The sequence below is a fragment of the Notamacropus eugenii genome, chromosome 5, assembly GCF_028372415.1.
Source record: "Notamacropus eugenii isolate mMacEug1 chromosome 5, mMacEug1.pri_v2, whole genome shotgun sequence".
NCBI lineage: Eukaryota > Metazoa > Chordata > Mammalia > Diprotodontia > Macropodidae > Notamacropus > Notamacropus eugenii.
The window spans coordinates 52908695-52930515 of record NC_092876.1 but is presented as its reverse complement, the minus strand read 5'-3'; the positions used below and the strand labels follow the sequence as shown (position 1 = coordinate 52930515).

At 37.9% G+C, this 21821-nt stretch overlaps 1 protein-coding gene across 10 annotated transcripts in view; it reads right to left on the bottom strand.

Moving 5' to 3' along the window:
- PRDM2 (PR/SET domain 2) overlaps positions 1-21821 on the bottom strand; it is a 194930-nt gene that overhangs the window by 40048 nt on the left and 133061 nt on the right. Inside the window, exon 9 of one of the 10 annotated variants that reach the window (XM_072608929.1) lies at positions 17334-20698. The exons of the other annotated variants lie outside the window; for them this stretch is intronic. Within the exon in view, the coding sequence (XP_072465030.1) occupies positions 20686-20698 (13 nt within the window). The 3' untranslated portion in view covers positions 17334-20685. Of the gene's footprint in view, positions 1-17333; positions 20699-21821 lie in introns of those variants that run through there. 10 annotated transcript variants of the gene reach the window in all.

Here is a 21821-nt window from a genome sequence, read left to right as displayed (position 1 = left end):
TGTTCAGCTGTTAGTATGATTACCTCCAATCCAAATTTCAACAGGTTCAGGCAAGTTAAGGGAAGGGGAGGAGAAGAAACATTTGTGCCAGACACTCTGCTAAGCACTTTACCAAGAATATCTCATGTGAAGAGAGAAGCCCCACGATGAATCATCTCAGAGAAGAAGGCACATGGATCCAGTTTAGGGCTTCTATTTTATTTCATCATTCACAACGTAATGGAATCAGAATCCTTTTGTCTCATTTTCAAAATTCCTCTTGCAGTGTTATAAGAGAAATCTTTTCTTTGGATCCTACCCAGTTTCTCTTCTGGCTTCTTAACCCCTACCCATAGCCTCTTGGGACTTTGAAATTCAATATCAGAAGAATAAAACACTATGCAAGGGGAAAAAAAGAAAAAGATGGAATCATTATATTTCATTTTTCTTCTCACCCCAGATTGAAAAACTCGGTCCTGTTTTACAAAGGGCCTATTACTTCTGAGCTCTGAATAGTTGGAAGAACAGGACATAAGAAAAAGGAGTGTGTATAGTCCTTTTTATAAATAGCTCTGGCCCAGGGCATAACAAAGGACCCTTTGTGCCACTGAATTCAAGGCCAATAAACAATTTACAGGCAAATGAGTGAAAATTTTTTTTTTCAGGACTGAACAAAAGATAACCAGTGGCAGTTTTGGCTACTGCCACTGAGGGAGACACAGAGCCCTGTACAAAGCAAGCCCACCTTACCATTGGTTGTAACATGCCATCCATCTTACTAGGTCCTAAGGGAGTTCCATCTCCCTCAGATGAACCTTCAATCAACTCAATTGCACATATGAGTATGAACACAGGAGCCTCACCTTCTTCCTTTCCCAAAAAAGATCTTTGTCATGGTTTGGTTTGGGCTTTTGTTTCCACTGAATAATAAGGATAAAGGACATATCTCTGAGATGAACACTACATAATCACAAAAAGGATACTCCGAGTCAGTCAACACGCTGAACAAACACTGCGCTAAGACAAGAGATTACAAAGGCAAATTAAAAACAATTCTTCCTGTCATGGAGCTCATAATCTAATGGTGGAAACAACATATAAACAATTATGTACTAACAAGATCTAGGAAATTGAACGGGAGATAATGAATGCAGGGAAAGCACTATAAAAGGCTTTCTGTAGAAGTGGAGATTTTTCTGGGACTCGAAGGAAGCCAGAGAGGCAAGGAGATAAAAATGAGGACAGAGAGAATACCAGGCATGGGGTAAAGCCAGTGAAAATGTACGCTCAGGACACAGGGTATGTTGAAGAAACACCAAAGAGGCCAGTGTCAATGGACTGCGGAATCCTGAAAAAGCATGGGGCAAGTGGTAATGTATTTGTTTAAAAACTGCCAGGTTCTCCCCAGGCTACTTCTGCCTGCATTTTGTCTTTTTCTTGGCCTGGCAGACAAGTTGAAGACCTTTGGGATAAATAAACATAAAATTCAGTAATATCATTTTATGAAAAGTGAAGAGGGGACTTATTGATGAAAAACCTATGAACCAAATAGACCAAAAAGGAAGACAAAATGACCATTGAAATTAAAAAGTACTATGAGAAAGTAGACAGTCTTCATTACATTAAAAATGTTCTCATGAGAAGAATTCTACCCTTCAATGGAAATCCTTTCCTTGGGAAAGGAGACATTCTAATACAATGTTAGTGGAGCTCTAAACTAGTCCAGCTGTTCCAAGTCATTCCTCATTTTCCTAATCCCAAACATGAAGGGATTGGCCCTGAGAGAATCTAAGGTCCCTTCCAGCTCAAAATCTGTGATCCTACGACTAGAATCTGGCATTCTAGGACAAAAGTCACTATATTCTCCATTCCTTTTGACTCAATTAATACTTACTAGGCATATGCCCCAAACAAGGAGGCAAATGGGTAAAAGTCTCATTGAATAAAAGTACTTATAACAGAAACACAGAACTGGGAACTAAATGGAAGTCCTTTGATTAGGGAATGGCTGAGTAAACTGTGTTGTGTTTATGGAATGGAAAATGATCACATCATAAGAAATAACAAACATGAAGAATTAAGAGTAATCTGGGAAGGCTTGTATGAATCAATGTGGAAAGAAATAAGTAGAACCTAAAGAATAACTTACACAGTATGTAAAAGACCACTGAAAGACTTCAGAATTCTGATCAATTCAATGTGCAATCTCCTCTTCTAAGCAGGTGGTGGACTGCATGTGCAGAATGAGGAGAAATACACTTTTCAGATTTGGCTACCATGTTGATGATTCTTTAACTATATCTGTTTATAATAAAGGAGTATTCTATGGTGGGGCAGGGCAGTTTGGGGGAAGCATCAATGATATTTCTAAAAGGACATCAATGAAACATTAAAACAAACCAAAAAAAGGAAATCTATCCTCCTAAGGTCTATCTCAAATATTACATCCTTCAAGAAGCTTCCCAAGATGTCACCCCCTTCTCCTGCCAGGCAGACACATTTGCATTCTTCTCACAATATATGAAGGGCTTTTTCTTTACTTTTGATGGCACATAAGATCCTGTTCCTTTCTCATGGCATAGAGGGAAAGGGGCTATGCAGTATAATTGCTTGGATTTAGGACTGGCTGACTGTCACTTTGGGAGGTCTCCCTCTTGTGAAGTGCAATTATGCTTAGCCCTGTGTAGTTTAAAACTTAAAAATACAAGAATTTGGGATAAGGGTGTAGGTCATGTTTGTCAAACTTGTAATAATAACGATGATGATTAAAATAGCTAATACCTATATAGTGCTTACTATGTGCTGAGAGCTTTACAATTATCTCATCTGATGACTACATCTCATTATAGATGATATAGATCTGGGAGGGATGACACAGATCTTAAAAGATAATGACAGACTAGAACACTGAGTCAAATCTAGTAAGATGAAAGCTAATAGGAACATAGTCTTCATTTAGGTTTACAAATGAACTTCACAACTCCAAGATAAAGATGAAGATGATGATGATAGTAGTTAGCATTTATATATCACTTTAGGGTTTACAAAGTGTTGGGTTTTGTTTTTTTTAAAATCTCATTTGATTCTGACAACAACCCTATGAAGCAAGTGCTATTCTTATATCCATTATATTGGTGAAGAACGTCAGGCTAAGAGCAGTTAAGTGATTTGCCCAGGATCCCACGGCTAGTAAATGGCTGAGATGGATTTCTAACTCAGGTCTACCTGACTCCAAGTCTAACATTCTTATCAACTTATGCCATCTAGACTGGGGAATTGTGGCTACATCGCCAGCCATGAAAAAAGATTTAAGGAGTTTGGTAGGCTACAAGCTCAAACTCGGTCAAGAGTGTGACAAGACAATCAAAAAAGGTCAGTGCAGTTTTTGCTTCATTGAGGAGCACTGTGACCAGGATTACAAAAATTATAGGCCTATTGTACTCTGCCCTTGTCCTTCTGAAGTATTGTGTTCAGTTTTGAATGCTACAGTCTGAGAGGTTCATTGGCAAACTGGACAGTGCCCAAGGGAAGACATCCAGGAAAACGTAGGGGGAGGGCCTCAAATTCATGTCTTATGAAAGAACTGGGGACATTTGGCACAGAGAAGGGGGGAGGATGGGGAGATATTTTAGTGTGCTTCCAAGTATCTGAAGGGATATCAAATGGAACAGGGATTAGATTTATTGTCCTTGGCTCCAGAGATCTGAACTAGGGGCTAGGAGCAAAGATGTAGAGACAAATTTTGGTCTGATGGGAGAATGGGAGAACAAGCTTCTATCCAAAAGAGGAACAGGCCCATCTTGGAGCTAGTGGGTTCTCACTCAGTTGAGGTCTTCAAGAAAAAGATGGACTGACGGTCTGATGTAGCAAGAATTCTCATTCAGGCTAGCTGGATTCTGAGGTCCCTTCCAACTCAGGCTGTGCGCACAAAAGCACCGAATTAGTGGTCAGAAGACCTAGGCTTAAATCCCAGCTCTAGTGCTCATTAATTACCCAAGTGGCTTAGTCAAGTCACTTAGCTTGTTTCCTCATCTGCCAAATGATAGAGTTACGCTATGATAGTCTCTAAAGTAAGTTCAAGTTCTAAGTTTATGATCCTCTGATTCGATGCTTCATTGTGGATAGGGACCACATCATTCACATTTGGACATATCCCAGCAAGCACTCAGTAATTACTTATTTAATGAACAAATCTTGTAAACAATTTGCATTTGTAACCAACGTGACAGACACAGCCGTGCTGTGTGCTGAACCAATAAAAACAAAATGGCATTCATTGGTATTTATTTCTTCCCCACTCCCTACACACTCCTTCAAGATCATTGAAAAATAAGAATTCTCTCACACATTCTGCAGCAACGGAACTATTCTTCCGGGCCATGTGCTGCCATGAATAATTCAGAGGATGAGAATATGTAAACTTAAAAGCCTCTCTAAGACAAGGAACTTTTTAAAGCACTGCAGGGAACAAGCAAATTGGGGGGAAAGCTAAATCTTAATTGTTACAAGGAATAAAAAAGGACAACATTTTAAGAACAAAGTCAAGAACTAACTTCATTGTAGACCTGTATATATCTGGCCACAGAATAATTAAATAACAATTCACTGGATCCACTTCCCTGACAACTTTACAATCAACAAACATTTATAAAACACCTACTAATGTATCATGTTTTGCTAGGGATAGGTGACATAAAGACAAAAATGGCAGCCTCTGCTCTCAAGGAGCTTCCATTCTATCAGGGATAAAATGCACATACATATAAGTATACATGAAACAAGTAAAAGATAGCTTTGAAAGAGAAAACACTAGCATTTGGGAAAGGGGAATTAGGGAAAGATTCATGTACAAGGTGCTGTCTGAGCTGAATTTCGATAGAATTAAGGGATTCTGTAGGAGGGGAGGAGTGGGGAATACATTACAGACATTAGCAACAGCAAGTATCAAGGATGGGTTTGGGAGACAGATTGCCAAGGTTAGAGAATGGCGCATACAGTTTGGCTAGGACAAAGAGTGTCAATGTGGAAAGCAATTTAAAGTTATGCTCCAAAAGCTGCTAAACTACATAAACTTTGATCCATTTCTACCATTGCGAGGCCTATATCCCAAAGACATCAAGAAGAGAAAAAGAACCTATACGTACAAAAATATTTATAGAAGCTTTTTTGGTGAGGACAAAGAACTGGAAACTAAGGGAGTGCTCAAGAAATGCCTAAATAAAGTGTACTATATGAATGTGATGGAATACTATTGTATATGTATAAAAAAAGATAAAATTGATAGTTTCCAAAAAATCCAGAAAGATTTATATGAACTGATGCAGAATGAAGTGAGCAGAATTCAGAGAACAATGAATACTATAACAATGTTGTAAAAAATGAACAATTTTGAAAGATTTAAGAGCTATGATTAACCATGATTCCAAGGGACTGGTGATCAAGATTGTTACCTCCTGGCAGCGAAGTGATGGACCAGGAAGTAGAATAATAAACACATTTTTGGATATTAATAATACGAGAATTTGTTTTGACAATGCATTCTTATCATAAGAATTTTCTTTTTTATTCTTTTCCTAAGGGGATGGGATAGGAAGGGGAAGCAACAAATGTTTGATAATTTTTCAAATTTTCATCTGAGAAGACATGTGTACAGTCATATATTCTGTCAAATACATGTCATACATGCATATTTTCTATGCAGCATACGGCATACATATTATATACATATATATTATGAGGCTGAAAAGGGAGGTTGGCAACAGATTGTAAAGGGTTTTAACAGGTAAACTGAGAAATTTTTATTTTATTCTTGAGGCAATAAAAAGCCACTGGAGATTACAAAAGAGGGTGGTTCAGTGACAAGGTTGGATCAGCACTTAAGGAAAATCACTTTAGAAGCTGTAGAGGATGTATTGGAGTGGGAAGAGACTAGGGGGAGGGAGACTAATCTACATGTAGTCAGGAATGTCACTCATATCTTTGTTCTGAATCACTATAGTAAAATGGGACTGAATTTATGTTTTGCAATAGCTTCCATGCAGGCAGCATTTGTGAGCTGAGAGCCAGTAGTCACTGGGTTGTTTTCCAATTGGGTTTGACTCTTCATGACCAAATTTAGGGTTTTCTTGACAGAGATACCGAGGTAATCTGCTGTTTCCTTCCGCAGTTCATTTTACAGATGAGGAAACTGAGGCAAACAAGGCTGAGTGACTTGCTAGTAAGTTTCTGAGACTGTATTTGAACTCAGAATGATGAGTCTAGGATCCCGACTCCAGGTCTGGTGCTCTATCCTCTGCTAGAACTTCAGGAGCAGAAGGCTTAGGTTCAAATCATGTCTGCCATTTATGGCCACGTGATTGACAGAAAGTCAATGCAATGGTTTGGCTTCCTTATATTATGGAAATAAAAAGCCTTACTTCCTGCTTCACAAAAATGTTACAAGGATCAAATCAGTTTACACATGCACAGGTTCTGTAAGCTTTAAACATTTCAAGAATCTGTGATTTCATCCATATAGGTATTCCTACCCATGCAGAACATTTAGGAATCCTACAATTTAGAAGATGATAAGGTTGCTGTGGCTAAAAAATTCTCCACTACTGGAACCTAAAAGCAATATACAAATATAAGCTATTATTAACATTTGTAAAAATAGACAAAGCATTAGTGAGACATCCTTTGACGAAAGGAAGCAGCATCAGTTAGGTAGATAAAAGCACCTGAACCACCATCTACCCTCAGATCCAGAGACAAACAGCCCAAGAGCCTCAAGAATGGCTGTGCTCCCCAGACCATAAGTCTTGTATCTGCACCACCACTCCCAGCTATCTATCATCCAAGGCACTGGTGCTTGTGGAAAAGCAGAATGCCTTCCCCACTACCAGCACAAAAGCCTCGGGAACAATAGCATTCCTCAATCCATCAGCCTTGCTGCTGCAGCCATAGTCCAGGGAAGTAACTGTTCTAATGAAATACATCCTGGCAATTTCCCCTGTAGGTGTTACAGCTCCTGTCTCCCCAGCAGCCACACCTACTTAGGGGAACTTTTGGGAAAGAAAGTTCTCTCCACCAAAATCCTTGGTATAGTCAACTGATTCACTACAAGAAATTAATGTTTTTAATAATGCAAATAGCATTAAAGGTACATTATTATCTGCCTACTGTTGTACCCTAAAGACTGTGGGGCCTTCCCGTCTGCCCTACAAATGAAACTTCATATGTGCTATCCCCCTCCCCCTATTAGAATATAGACTTCTTGAAAGAAGGCTGCCTTGTTTTTCTTGGAGTGTGTGTTTGTGCTTCGTTACTGAAGAAGACCATGCCATCAGAGAAATGATATGACTTGCACTTGACTTTGTTTTGAGTGAGGGAGGGCTGTGCAGGTCACCAGCCTCAATTCTCCTCCAGAGCCATCTGAATCCAGTGACCAGATATTCATTAGGATGAGGCAGTTGGGGCTAAGTTACTTGCCCAAGGTCACACAGCTAGTGAGTGTCAAGTGTCTGAAGTGAGATTGGAACTCAGGTCCTCCTGACTCCTGCATTGGTACTCTATCCGCTGCACCACCTAGCTCCCCCCTTGTTGTTCTATTTATATACTAAATGGGCAGCATGGTGTAGTACACATGTGTTTAATGAATGTTTTCTAATGAATACTTTTGTTATTCATTTTTACTATAGCATATCCATCTCCATGGTATGCTGATGGCTCTCCAGCCACCATTTTCTTATAGGATTGAAGGGTCCCACTCCAAGTCAGGGTTCTGATGGGTGAGCTTTTTACCTCACCTTGCCCAATTTCTAGCCCACTAGGCCCTTTCCTTGCCACCTCCAGGCCATTATGCAATGCCACTACAGGAATCCTCTTCCTCTCTTGCTTCCAACCTTCTATCAACACTATCATCCTTGACAAAGACATCTCAATCAAGTGACCTGTTACTCCATTCACTGTTCTGACTTTTCTCCCCAAAACATTTCTTTCCTGGCTGCCAATCCTCTAGATGTGTTGTCTTCCCCTACTGAAATTTACTCTCTTGTTTTGTACCCTTAGCACTTAGCAAATTACCTGACACAGAGTAGGTGCTCAACATTTTAAGTTCATCCATTTAAAAACGGCTTTAAAAGTTACTCTATCCTATATAAAGCACATCAATGTCTATTATGTTTATAATTCTTTACTTACCTAAACTCCTTCCCTACAGTACTTCTTAAAAATCATGGTAACCCAACTTCTAGGGACCTACTTACCCTCATATTGCTTAAATGTAGCTAAATCAACCAAGAGGGAGAGATGAGTAGTGGCAGTTGTTGATTCCTTGCTGAGGGGTAAGAAGATAAGTAGTTACTGCCCTGATAAGAACAAAGAGGTCTGATGTCTTCTTAGGGTATGTACCCAAGATATGCCAAGAGAGGTACACATAACGTGTCTAACTGGGACATATTAATATGATTTCAAGTGATTCACATGAGCAAAAATGGTACTGCCAGAAGAAGCTAAGAAATCTTTGAAAGCAAAGATTTAGAAAAGAAAGGAAGATTTTCGAGAAAGGTGTGGAAAATGAGCGATGGATTACTGGGAGGCAAGGCAGTGTCAGAGCACAGAGTAATGGCCTTGCAGTCCTTGAAGATGAGTTTACAACATGCTTCAGATACTTAGTAAAACTGTGTCACTATGTCAAAGTCACTCTTTGAGGCTCAGTTTCATCTCAAGGTTATTATAAGGCTTGAGTTAATGTGCATAAAGTACTTTCTTAAAGTATTATGTAACTGTCAGTTATTCTTGAACTTAAAATACAGGAACAACAGGCTTATGATCATGAATCATCCCTCATGGATGTAGAGCACCCAGCAATAGCCAGGAAAAATAGATTTGCCAAGTCTTGCAAATCTCTTCATGTGGACTTTTAGCTAAAAAAGACAGGCGAGAAAACTGACTATGACTATCCAAGGGAAACAGAGAAAAAAAATAAAATCAGGTGATTATACATAGTTCTCAGGACACAAAATAAAAATCTAAGAAAGGAGGCAGAAAAAAAAATTACTTCAGTCATCCATAGATAAATGCACAAAAGGATGGTTAATAAAGAGGAGCTAGAGATCGTCTTGATTGTTTGACTACTGCTACTCAGTCTCTTTTGCATCTTCAACCTCTCATCACATCTAGATTATTGCAATACCCTCCTATGTGCCGTACCTGCCTGAACTCTCTCCTGAACTCCAATTCACCCCTCACACAGATATGAAGGTGACTTTAAGAGCTGATCTGACCATGTCACTCCCCTACATAAACCTCAGTGGTTTCCCTTAAGGTATTTCTTTATTTGGCACCAATCCCACCTTTCCAACCTTACAGTTATCTACTTCCTGCACTTGCCGGTCTAGCCAAAACGATTTTCTTGCTATTGCTCACACAATCTATCATCCTAGAGCCTGGAATGCAAGCCCCATTATTATCTCCAGCTCATATAATGTCATTCTCTAAAGGGGGTTGAGGGGAGAAGTGCTGTCAGGTGAAAATTTTAAGCACTTGCTTTGTTCCACGTGCTTAGCACCAAAGTCTGACTCCTGAAGGAGTGAACATTCTAATGGGGGGGGGAGGTGAGGGGGGAGGGCAATATGTAAAGAATTGTGTATGTACATGATGTATACATATATACAGAATAGTACAGGGCACCAGTCTCTGAGTGAATCAGGAGTGGCCTCCTGAAGGACTGATTTCAGCTAGGTGTTGAAACAAAATAAGGAAAGTAAGAAATAGAAGTAAGGGGTGAGTATATTCCTGCTGTGAAGAAAAGTCAGTGAAATGGCAGATGGAGTATCACTTGTAAGAAACTCTAAATGCTCGAGTATGGCTGGATTGTGGAATATATGGAAGGGAATAAAACATAAGGAGACTGTGAAGTTAGGAAAGGATCAGGTTACGAAGAACATTATATGCCAAATAGTCTTCTTCTAATCCAAGAGGTAAAAAGGAATCACTGGAGTTTACGGAACTGGGGCAATGACATGCTCAGACCAGCACTTAAGGGAAATCACTTTGAAATTTGAATGAAGTATAGATTAGAGTGGAGAAGAGACTTTATATAGGGACAGTAGTCAGAAGGTAATTGCAAAAGTTTAGGCAAAGAGGTGATGAAGACACTACATTTGAGATAGGAAGTTGGAAGCTACAAGATTCAACAACAGACTGGATAAGAAAATGGAGATTCCTAGGATACTTCTCAGGAAGAGGGAAGAGAGTAGGGAAAAGACCATTTTAGACCATTTCACTTAAGGTTACTACAAGATGCCCAGTTCAAGATGTCTAAGAGGCATTGGCAATGCATATAGCATTATATAACGCAAATATACCACAGCTCAAGGGAGTTCTGGAAATCATTTGCATAGAGAAAACCGAATCCATGGAAGCTGAAGAGATTACCAAAGGTGAAAAAAGAGGACCCTGGATAGAGCACTGAGGGGAGTGAAGGGTGGGGTGTGGGGTAGGGAGAGGAGGAAAGAGAGACCAGACTGCAGAATTAAAAGGAGAGGGAGGAGAGGAAGCAGAGACACTAAGTATAGATATGCTTCTCAAGTTCAGCTAAACAGGGGAGGAGAGACGTAGGGCTATATATAGTTGGCAGGAATGGTAGGATCAAGTGAGGGCTTGTTTTTTTTTTTGAAGGATGGGGAAGATATGGGCATATTTGTAGAGAGCAGGGAAGGAGCAAGTAGATAGGGAGAGAAAATAAGTGAGAAAGTGGGAATAATAATGGGTACAGTTTGTGCAAGAAAAGTAATGGGATTAAGAAGACATGCAGTTCTGGAGATCAATAAGGGCTACAAAAATGTGCCATACCTTTTGATGCAGCAATATTGCTTACAGGACTGCATCCCAGAGATCATAAAAATGGGAAAGGGTCCCATGTGTACAAAAATATTTATAACAGTTCTCTCTGTGGTGGCCAAGAACTGGAAATTGTGGGGAAGCCCATTACTTGGGGAATGGCTGAGCAAGTTGTGGTATATAAATGTAATGAATACTATTATGCTATAAGAAATGATGAACAGGAAGACTTCAGAGAGGCCTGGAAGGACTTATATGAACTGATGCTGAAAGAAGCAGAACCAGGTGATTATTTCACAGTAACAACTACAGTGTGCGAGGAATTTTTCTGGTAGACTTACCCCTTTAAAGCAATGCAGGAACCTAAAACATTTCCAAAGGACTCCTAAGGCAAAATACCGTCCACATCCAGAAAAAGAACTGTGGAACTGGAATGCAGAATGAAGCTAAATATTTTCTCTTGTGTTATGTTTTGTTTTGTTTGGGTTTTTCTCATAGTTTCTCCCATTCATTTTAATTCTTCTATGTAACATGACTAATATGAAAATGTGTAAAATAAGAATGTACATGTAGAATCCATATAAGATTGCATGCTGTCTTGGGGAAGGAGGGGGAAAAAATCTAAGACTTATGGAAGTGATTGTAGAAAACTGAAAACAAATAATTTTTAAAAAAGAATACATGCAGAAGGGTTGGCATTGGCAAGAAGGACCACCTTATCATGTGAGATCATAGGGAAGATAGTGGGGAAATATATCTGAATGTGAGATGAACAAAGGAGAAAAGGAAACTTCTGGTAAATGACCTCAATTTTTTTTTTCAGTGAAGAATGAGGCGAGGTATAATGCAGGACTGAATTGGAAATGGTCCATAGGATTTGCTCCTTTGCTGCACATGCTCAGTGGAATTGTGTACTAATCCAATTCATTGCACTTCTTTTACAACATCAAGGAAAGTATCACCTTTCTGTAGAACTCTTCCCTTAACCTCCTAGCTGCTAGTGTTTTTGTCTTCTTTAACTATGACATAAATGGATATAAAGACAGACACACACAGTCTCCCTAGAAGAAGGTAAAGTCCTGGAAAGCCTAAAGACTTCCCCTTTTCTCTGTGCAATCCCAACAGCAAGAACATAACAGGTACGTAATACATGTGTGTTGAATCTATGTAGGCAAAGTTGGCCTCACAGGTGGTTTCGTAGAATGAAAAATGTCTAAGGAAGGTCCTTGTTCAATATTAACAGGAAAGGCAAAGGAGGGGAGAGCAAGGAAGCTTAGCACTATATATCACGAAGGTGGATCAGAAAAGGAAGAATGGATTATAGCTCGCAATATAGGGTTGACAAATTCCTGGCGAGAGTGAAGTACATCTCACAAAAGCTGATAGTTTAGCTAAATATTTTGTAAACTTAACCAAATGGGGTTTTAAACTAAAAAAGCTAGGGGGAGAATGACATGGAACAACTATATAATATGTATATATATATAGATAGATGTAGATATAATATATATAACTGTACAACTTGTAATTAGACTAAAAAGAATGGGGAAGATAGAAGACTGTATACGTGCAAATTTAGATGCTAAAGTAGTCACAAATAATAACAGCTAAGACACCCTGAAATTCACAGGATAAAATACAGTTTACCAAGTACTTTACAGATGGTGTCTCATGTGATCCTCACAACTATATAAGGGGGCCATTAATATCCTCATTTTACAGATGAGGAAACTGAAACAGAGAGAGGTTCCTACCTGCTATTACAATTCACATACAGCAATTAAGTGCCTGAAGCAGTATTCAAAGTTAAGTCTCTGAGTCCAAGATAGCTGGTGCTGCAGTGGTTAGAACCCTGGGCCTGGAAACAGGTCAGGAAGATCTTAGTTCAAATCTGATCTCAGACATCTAATAGCTGTGCAACCTTTAGTAAGTCACTTAATCTGTTTGCCTCAGTTTCCTCAACTATAAGACGGGGATAATAACAGCACCTACCCTGCAAGGTTGCTGTATCAAATGAGGTATTTGTAAAGCCCTTAGCACAATGTCTAGCACATGTACTAAATATTCATTCCCTTCCCTTGATTGAATTCAGACCTCTATTCACCAAGTCACCTGGTCCTCAAACGTCTATATGCACATGTCCAGAGTTTACGGACCATTGAAATTTAGTTGGATAAAAACCAAGACTGGGAGTCTGAATATTCACATTCAGGCAGTCAGTCAACAAGCATTTCTTTATGAAGTACTCACTACGTTCTAAGCATTGTGCTATGTATTGGGGATACAAAGAAAAACAAAAACAATCCCTGTCCTCAAGGAGTTCATGTCCTGATGGGGGACAAAAGGCATACAAACAACTACGTGTATACAAGACATAGTTTGTTGTTTTTCTTTGAACCAAAATGACATCACTATGTGGAGGTCAATGTACAGTGTGTCTGACTGTGGCTAATCGGAAGAGAGACAGCAGGAGAAAGATGAAATGTATACCCATATTTTGGGAATCCATAAACCAGAGACGGGAAACATTACAGGGTAGAGGGGAAAAGACCAACGGAGAAACGGAAGCGATTGCTATTGCAGTGCACACTACCTACAAACCATCTGGTCAGAAAGAAGTATGTGAAATTTGGAAAACAGCTTGCAAACCGTACAGAGCCATGATATAGTGGTGATAGGAGACTTCAATTAACTAGATATCCACTAGAATTCTCTCTTTACCAAAAATCAGTGAAGCGGTTATCCTTTCTACATCAAAAGGATTAAGGTTGGGGTGCCCTTATGATCTGGAAAATCTGCATAATATTTTTTTGGCCCTCCCTTTGTACTAGAAAAGGATGAAATTCTCTTTTCTTTTATGGGGTGTTTACAGCACTTCACTGTAAAATTTGGGTTTTTAGTCATAAGTTCTGTGTCATCTGCGGCTTCTGCAAAACTCCCCCAAAATTCCCATTTAATTTCTTAAGCAGACTCGTGATATATCAAAGTCGCAAAGTAGAAGGGATAATTTCTTGACTTGCCTTGACCATTCCTTCAAAAGATGATGGAACCAAGAAAGAAAATTCTATCCTGGATCTCAATAACAGAATGATTGTTGGGATGGACATGATGGGAACCGTGAGGGGTCAAAAATCATACTTGTTTGTGATACAGAGAAAAGGGCTGACATTTGTCCTACATTTTAGGAAAACAGATTTCAAAGTGTTCAAAGGAAAGACTGGTAGGATCATTGGACTTAAAATGTTTCAGAAGTCGGCCAAGAAAGCACAGAAGATAATCAAGAATGAAATTTTAAAGAGAATTCCAATGAGGAGCAAAAATTCGATTTGTCTGAAAAGATCAATGTGCATGCAACCATACTTAAATACACCAACACACAGAAAAACAGAAATAAAGTCATGTACAGAGTATGAATTTATGTCACACAATCCTACAAACATGTCAGGAATATTAAACCTGAAACTAAAGGGAACAAAAAAGTTTGTTTTTTCTTTTAAGCCATATTGAGAGAAAAGGATAAAAAATAGGACTTCTGTTAAGGGTGGAAAGAAAAATAACTGACAAGAGGGCAAGCAGAGTTGCTGCTCAACTCCTATTTGTTTTTCCCTATGCAAGAGAACATACACCAGGAATAGTGGAACAAAAATAACTACGACAATCACTAAGTATTAAACACCTACCCTGTGCCAGTTACTGCACTAAGTCCTGGGAATATAAAGAACGATAAAGGCTCTCAAAGAATGCACAATTTAATGGGAAGACATGAAAAGAACTATATACAAACACGACATGTGCATGCATAAATACGTTAAGGGAAAGAAAAGCCTTCTTGCAGAAGGTAGGATTTTTGCTGAGACTTGAAGAAAGCAATGAGGCAGAAATAAGGGAAAGACTTGCAGGCATGGGGGACATGGAGAAAATGCCCAGTCAGGAGATGGCATGTGAGGAAGAGCAATGAGGCCAGTGTCACCAGATCAAAAAGAATGTGAAAGCCAGTAAGGCGTAAAATGACTGGAAAGGTGGGAGGGGGCTTGGTTATGAAAGGCTTTTAAAAGTCAGTGAATTTTATTTGATCCTGAAGGTAAAAGGGGAGTCACTAGTGTATTGACATTGAGGGAGTAGGGTACAGCACCACAGTCAGACTGGTCCTTTAGCGAAGACAGAGTAGGGAGACCCTTGAGGAAAGGGGAACCAACCAGAAAGCTACTTCAGAAGTAAAGGTGTTAAGTAATAAGGGCTTGTACCAAGCTGGAAGCAGTATCAAAGAGAGAGTAATTATAAAGATAGAAACAGGTCTCAACAACTGACTGAATATTGGGGGTGTGAGGTTACAGTCAGTTAAGGATGACATTTACACCTTGAGCTTGGGTGACTGAGAGGTGGGTGGTACCCTCTATAGTAATAGCAAAATTGGGAAAAGGAAAGGGGGGGGGGGCCCATGGTAGCCTGTGAATGCATTTCAAGTTAAGGAGTGATAAACCTAGCTGCCCTTGATGAATGAACCCTAAATTCAAGTCACTTGGCCCAGATGAACCTAGGTTCCTGAAAGAATTGGGAAAAGTGACTGTTGAGCCATCATCAGTTATACTGTGGAAAATGGAAAAGGTGCCACAGATTGAAGAACAAATGTCTTGATTTTTAAAATGGGGGGGAAAAGAGTCTGTAAATTACAGCCTGTAACATTGACTTTAATGGTAGCATTGACTTTAATTTCTTAGAAAATTAGGTAAGAGATTATTAGAGAAAAGGTATAAAGGGAAACAATGAATTACAAAATACCAGCATGGATACAAGGAAGCATGCCAAAGAACATTAAAAAAAAATCACTAAATTAGTAGAAGGAAATATTATTAGTTTTATACCTCAATCTAACCAAAACTTTTGGTAAAGGATTACATGCCTTCTGTGAGGATAAGGTAATAGAACCAAACTAAATTCAGAATTGGCTGGATGGCCAAACTCGAGTAGTTAATTAAATTTAATGTCAACATGGTGGGTATCCAGTAGAGAATTGCTTTGTCCTATGATATTTAACATTACAGTAAGTGACTTGAATAATGCATAGCAGATGACCCAAAGCAGGGATATCTAATGTCAGCAGGTAACAGAATCAAGACCCAAAAGGATTCTGACAACTGAGCTGAATCTAGGAAGATCAAATTCAACAAGGTTAAACCCTACATTTGGGTACAAAAAGGAAAAAAAAATCACCTTTACAAATATGACTGGGGTAAAGAGTGGGGAAATAGATATTGATAGAAAGTAGTTTTCTGAAGAAAAAGAAGTTTTAATGGCCGGCAAGCTCAACGTGAGTTAGCAACATGATATATAAGGGGAAAAAAACAAAACAACTAATACAATTTTGAGCTTGCACAAGAAGGGTTAGAGAGAACAGACTCCACTGTACTCTGTGCTCATCAGACCTTACTGGAGTACTATATGGTACCAGGCACCATAGCATAAGAAGGGCATTGATAACATGAGGAATATAAAGGTCCTTAAGTCCATGACATAGGAATCAGTTGAAGGGACTGGCCATCCTTACCCAGGGAAAAGACTCAGAACAGACAGAATAGCTGTCTTTAAATTTTTGAAGAGCTATCAAGTAGAAGAGGAGAATTAAACTTCTGTTTGGTCCCAGAGGTCAGAACCAAAACTAATGAGTGGGAGTTATAAAAGTGGCAAATTTAGGGTCTATGTCAGGAAGAAAAAAAACCACTTCACAGCAGTTAGCTATTCAAAAGTAGAATACTGCTTAGAGAGGGGGTGCCCCCCCCCCCCCCAAGCAGAGGTAGAATGACCACTCGTGAGGAATGTTAGGAGATATTCTTTTGTGGGCTGGATTACATGGTCAACAAGGTCTCTTCCACCTCTCAAATTCTCGAAATTTGGACAGAAATGACTAAATATTTCTTGGACTGGCTAAGGTTTAGATGTCACCTGATGCAAAGCTACGTGGGACCTAGTTTTTCTGTTCCACTCTAGAAAACTCAGCCAGGGCTAATCTTATTGCAAAGAGGTATTCTATGTGTGTGTGGCAGTTGAGGGAGGAGTGTGCTAACTGCAAATTAACTCAGCAATTCCAAGATGAATTTTTGTATATTCAAGAAATCACTTTAAAATGCTGCAAAATGTGTCCCTTAGTAATCAATAATTAGGAGGGGTTTGTAGACAGCCAGCGCAAGACAAGGATGAATATGTATCTAAAAAATGATGGTGGCAAAGAGAAAAGCAACTGACACTTGATAATCTGACAGGATAAATATGGCCTAATGAGGGAAAAGTAAAGTGCCATCTAACAGCATCATCTTTAAATCACTTTCATGTCATCCTCTGGCTTGCTGACCATATCTGAGTTACTGTGCTTTGTTCATTCCCTACTGTTCCTATTCTACCTTCAAGGTGGCCCATCTTTGATAGTTTCTATTTGGATTTTTTTGAAAAGCAAACTTAATTTAAAATGTTCCATCAACAGTGGAATAAAATTTAGATACAATGAACAAAATATCAAAGCCATTAAGTATATACCGTTATTTTAGCAAAAAAATTTTAATGCATGTATGACATCTACAATTTATTATTAATAACTGGCATTTTAATAGTGCTTTAAAGTTTGCAAAACATTTTACATACATTAACTCATTTAATCCTCACAACAACCCTGTGAGGTAGGTATTATCCAGGTATTATCCCTATTTTACACATCAAAGAACTGAGGCTGAGAATTAAAGTTACTTATCTGAGGTCACACAGCTAAGAAGTATCAAGAAATGACATTCCCAGCCTCTCATTTCCAAGTCCAATACTCTTTCCACTATGCTGCAAATATTCCTTCTGAAGGTTTAAAACCCTTACCGGTTCTTTTTTAAAGTTACAAAAACAAAATCACTAAACTTAGATAAAAAAAAAAAGTTAACCACTGGTTTGGAAAAAACAACCACCAAACATTTGATTGAATTCCACAGCTCATTTTTCTTGAAAGCAAATTTTTAACATTCAAATGAGAACAAATAAAGATGAATTTCTAATGAGAAACACAAATTGACACTTTAAAATAGCAACAGGGACAAGCTCCTTCCATGAATAGTTTTTACTCCTTCAGATTTTTTTAAGCCTAAAGAGATTCAAACCAGCCTCCCCAGTTAATAAGCCTTACAATCAAAAAGGTACCCAACTATCTCAATTCTTAGTATTGCTTTCACTTTGTCAGCGTCCTTTACAGCAAAGAATCAGTTCCAGAACCTTAAAGAATATTCCAGTGATATGTTTAACTTGGATGGAGCTAAAAATGAGACGAATGGGATACACTGCCACAATAAATTAGTCACTTTGGCTCCAAATAAAGTATGTCATGAACATCAGAAAACCAGGTTGAGGTCAAGTGGAGATGGGCTTAAAGCAAGTAAGAAGACTATCCTGACATACACTACATTATCATCATCATGAACGTGAGGAGTCCGCAGATCCAGAATGAATGGTATTTCAGGGCAATCTCATAGTGGACAAGGTTAACTCCAAAGTTGCTCAAAGGAAAAACATTTGTCCCCCAAAAGTTGGCCAAATCCAGAGGTATGTAATGTATTTAAAGTATATCAAAAATCGTAGAAGTTATTCATGTGAATTGTAATGGATGTTAAGCCATTTCTACGGAATGGGCAATCAAGCAGATGAAAGAATAAACAGTATGTCACTAGTAGATGCTAAGTAAATTTCAGTGAAACAGGTAAAAATTGATACTTATGTCATCTCCACTAGGCAGAAACCTGGCTATAAAGCACAGAATGGTTTATGTCATTATTTTTAATTTCCCTTTCTGCCTGAGTAGTGATAAGCTTTTAAAGCAGGTGTAAAATACAGCCATTAGAAATATTAAACATATTACAATTGTTCCTTGTTTCATGGTGTAAGATTTATATAATTTAAAATCACGTCAACTTTTTTTAAAGGTAAAATTATGTCAATAAGAACAAAACAGAGCAATGCTTAAAACAAGTGCCATGTGTATGAAATTCACTTCACTCTTGCAGACATTCATAGTTCACAAAGTCCTCATTAGCACCAGTGTTATTATACTGCAGTCACCATTTGGTGCAGTGTCTCAGTTAATACATTAGCTCAATGCCACAGAGACAATAAAATTGATTTTTTTAAAAAATTTTTGGTTTGCTTTATTGCACTGCTCTTACTGAACAACACTGGCTTTCAAAAATCCTCTTCCATTTACCCTGATTTCTTTTTATTTTGGGGAGAGGTGGAACAGTTTGGATTTCTGCACAAAATGAAAGCCTTTCACAAGTGTTGAAAAAGTTTACTTTATTAGTTACAACTATATAAAATGTATGATCATAACCCATCTAGCTGGTCATTAAGTGTTTGCAACAGCCTAAAAAGATCTTTTTTTTATCAATCTCACAGGTTCACCAAATTTATTTCATGCTGGGGGGGTGGGAGGGACAGCAAATACCTTTAGTCTTCTACCTGTACTTAAGATTTCTGTCAATGGTACATTGGTTAAAAGCAAAGTGACAACCCCATTTGTACATCAAATTGTAAATTTTAATGTTTGCATTAGAATAGTCTTTAGATCACTCTTTAACAAGAAACAGTAATGTAACTAACAGCAAACTTCAAATACAGGAACACTCTCCAGATTAACAACTCAAAATAAAACAAAAAATTAATGTAAAATGTAAATCACATATAATACAATTGAAGTGTCCAAAACAATTTAAATAATTTTAAATATTTTATTTTTTAAACTGCTACAAATGCTTTATACAATATTTCAACATAAAGTCCCCATAACAGAAATGTAACAAAATGGGAATGATAGTGAAAAGAGTTAAAGTGGCACAATTCACCAAACAAGTATTAAACTACAAATTTTAAGAGGTAGATTACTTTTAAAAGTCAAAAACAAATAGGGTATGTGAATGAAACGCAATTTCCACCAACTCAGTCATTGACCCTTTTTGAAAAGGGCATAGAAATGCATGGTAAAGTATTTCCCAACAGTAACATCATACTTAAGGAGACCAATTTGTTACTTTTAATCTCAGTAAGAGAATGAAGTGTAAGACCTGGTACAGTAAACTCGTTTAATATTTATGTGTAGAGGCATACATTTATACAGACCTGCTTTCTTTTATCCTGTGCATTAATAAAATGCTACACAGCATCCAATAATATTATAGTTATAAATTAGTGCCAGGTAATAATCTGTAGAGGATAGTTTCCATTTGGATACATAAACAGGAAATTAGGAAATGCGTGAAAGAGTCCAAATCCAACCTGGTTTCCTCAAAATTATGCTGGCAATCCACACTTGATAAGAAAAAAAAAGGAAGAAAAGTAATGGGGTAGGGAGAATCCTGACAATTTAAATTCCTTTCCTTCTACTAATTCATTTAAAAGAAGGCATCAAGACAATGTGACCAAAATACCTTAACATGAGTGCATAAGAATTTGTCATCCCTGAATCTACAAGCTATTGATAAAACAGGGAACTTGCTTTGCAAGAATAAATTCAAATTGTCTTTCTCTGTGCCATTTACCAAAAGCAGGGCAACACTAAAATCTGCATTATCAGTCCAGTGATGAAAGATTCAGTTCACCTCAGCCCATTTTTACAGTACCCTTCTCTTTGCATCTGAATCATCCTGTAGCCCAGCATGCATCACGCGCCACGGAAGAAACATATGCCTTACACTAACAATATTAGCACAAAGCCTGCAGGCAATCACGGTTGGATTTAAGATTTTTTGAGTCAGCTTCAACGGTCTTGAAAGCTTGGTGGATTTCACATCCATTGTCGTAGTGCTTATCCTAAGTTGAGCATGCAATAGCTTTACTTTGTCAATTAAGATTTGTTTTGTTTTGTTTTTACAGGAGGTTCCTAGAAAATAAGAAAACTGAAGATAAATGACAAAATAATATAACCTGTTTATGAACTGAACATGCTTAAAAAGAAAAAGGTGAGTAGACCATAAGACAAACAGTATTAAGACAGTGATGTAAATGAGCTTGAAGTAATACTTAGGAATTAAAACTTCTGACCAAAAGAAGACAAACAAAAAGAAGTCAGCAAAGAATTGCTTGTTATTATCAGCAGATTTTCATGGAAAAATCTATTTCTCTTTGCATCAAGTCAATAGTAATTGGAAATCTAATGTGTTTAAATTCTCTTCAAGTACAAGATCTATTAATTAAGCAATCAACAGGATTTATTATGCAAATCTACATATAAAATATGAAAGTTATTCTAAACTATGCCCAGACCTATTTATTTCACAAAGATTTTTAAAGTGTAATCTTTACTGAAATGAAGATAGAAGGAGAGGAAAACGCACTTCTTTCTCTATGAGCCTTCAACTGGCTATCCTGGATGGATTAGAAATTAATCTTGGACTGCAGACTCAACTACTTAGCATGCCAAAGAAAGGTCTCAACACCTAGCTTATGGAAATGGCATTAAAACAAAGAGTTCATTATATTAAGCAAGAAGTGTGATAGATAGAGGGGAAGCCAAAGACCGGTGATACATAGTTTCCTTTGCTCCTTTGTGCTGTGAGATTTCCTTAGTCCATTTTTTTTCTTCACACTCTTATTGGTCTATGGGCTTGTGTGCTAAGTAACAATGTTAAGTAACAAGCAGATTCTGCTGAGCCACTCACCATGCTGAACAAAAAAGTATGTATGACTAAGTAAAACGGTCAGCTTCAAACAAAAAGGTTGAAAAAAATGTGTGTGAGGGTTTTATGTTAGGGAAAGATGTCACTGTATAAACTGGTCCTTAAACTGAAAAGCAAGTGTAAGAACCATGCAAAATCTCTGGTTACTATACCTTTAAAAAAAAAAAGGAAAGAAATATACTGTTTTGTGATGATGTCTGGAGTATGCTCAGAGAAGCATAATGAATATTACTAAAAACTTATGATAAAAATGACTTTATGTCATACAGTGCCTTTCTCCAATTCCAAGTTTTCATTAGAAAGAATTTTGGAAGGTGAAAAGTATTT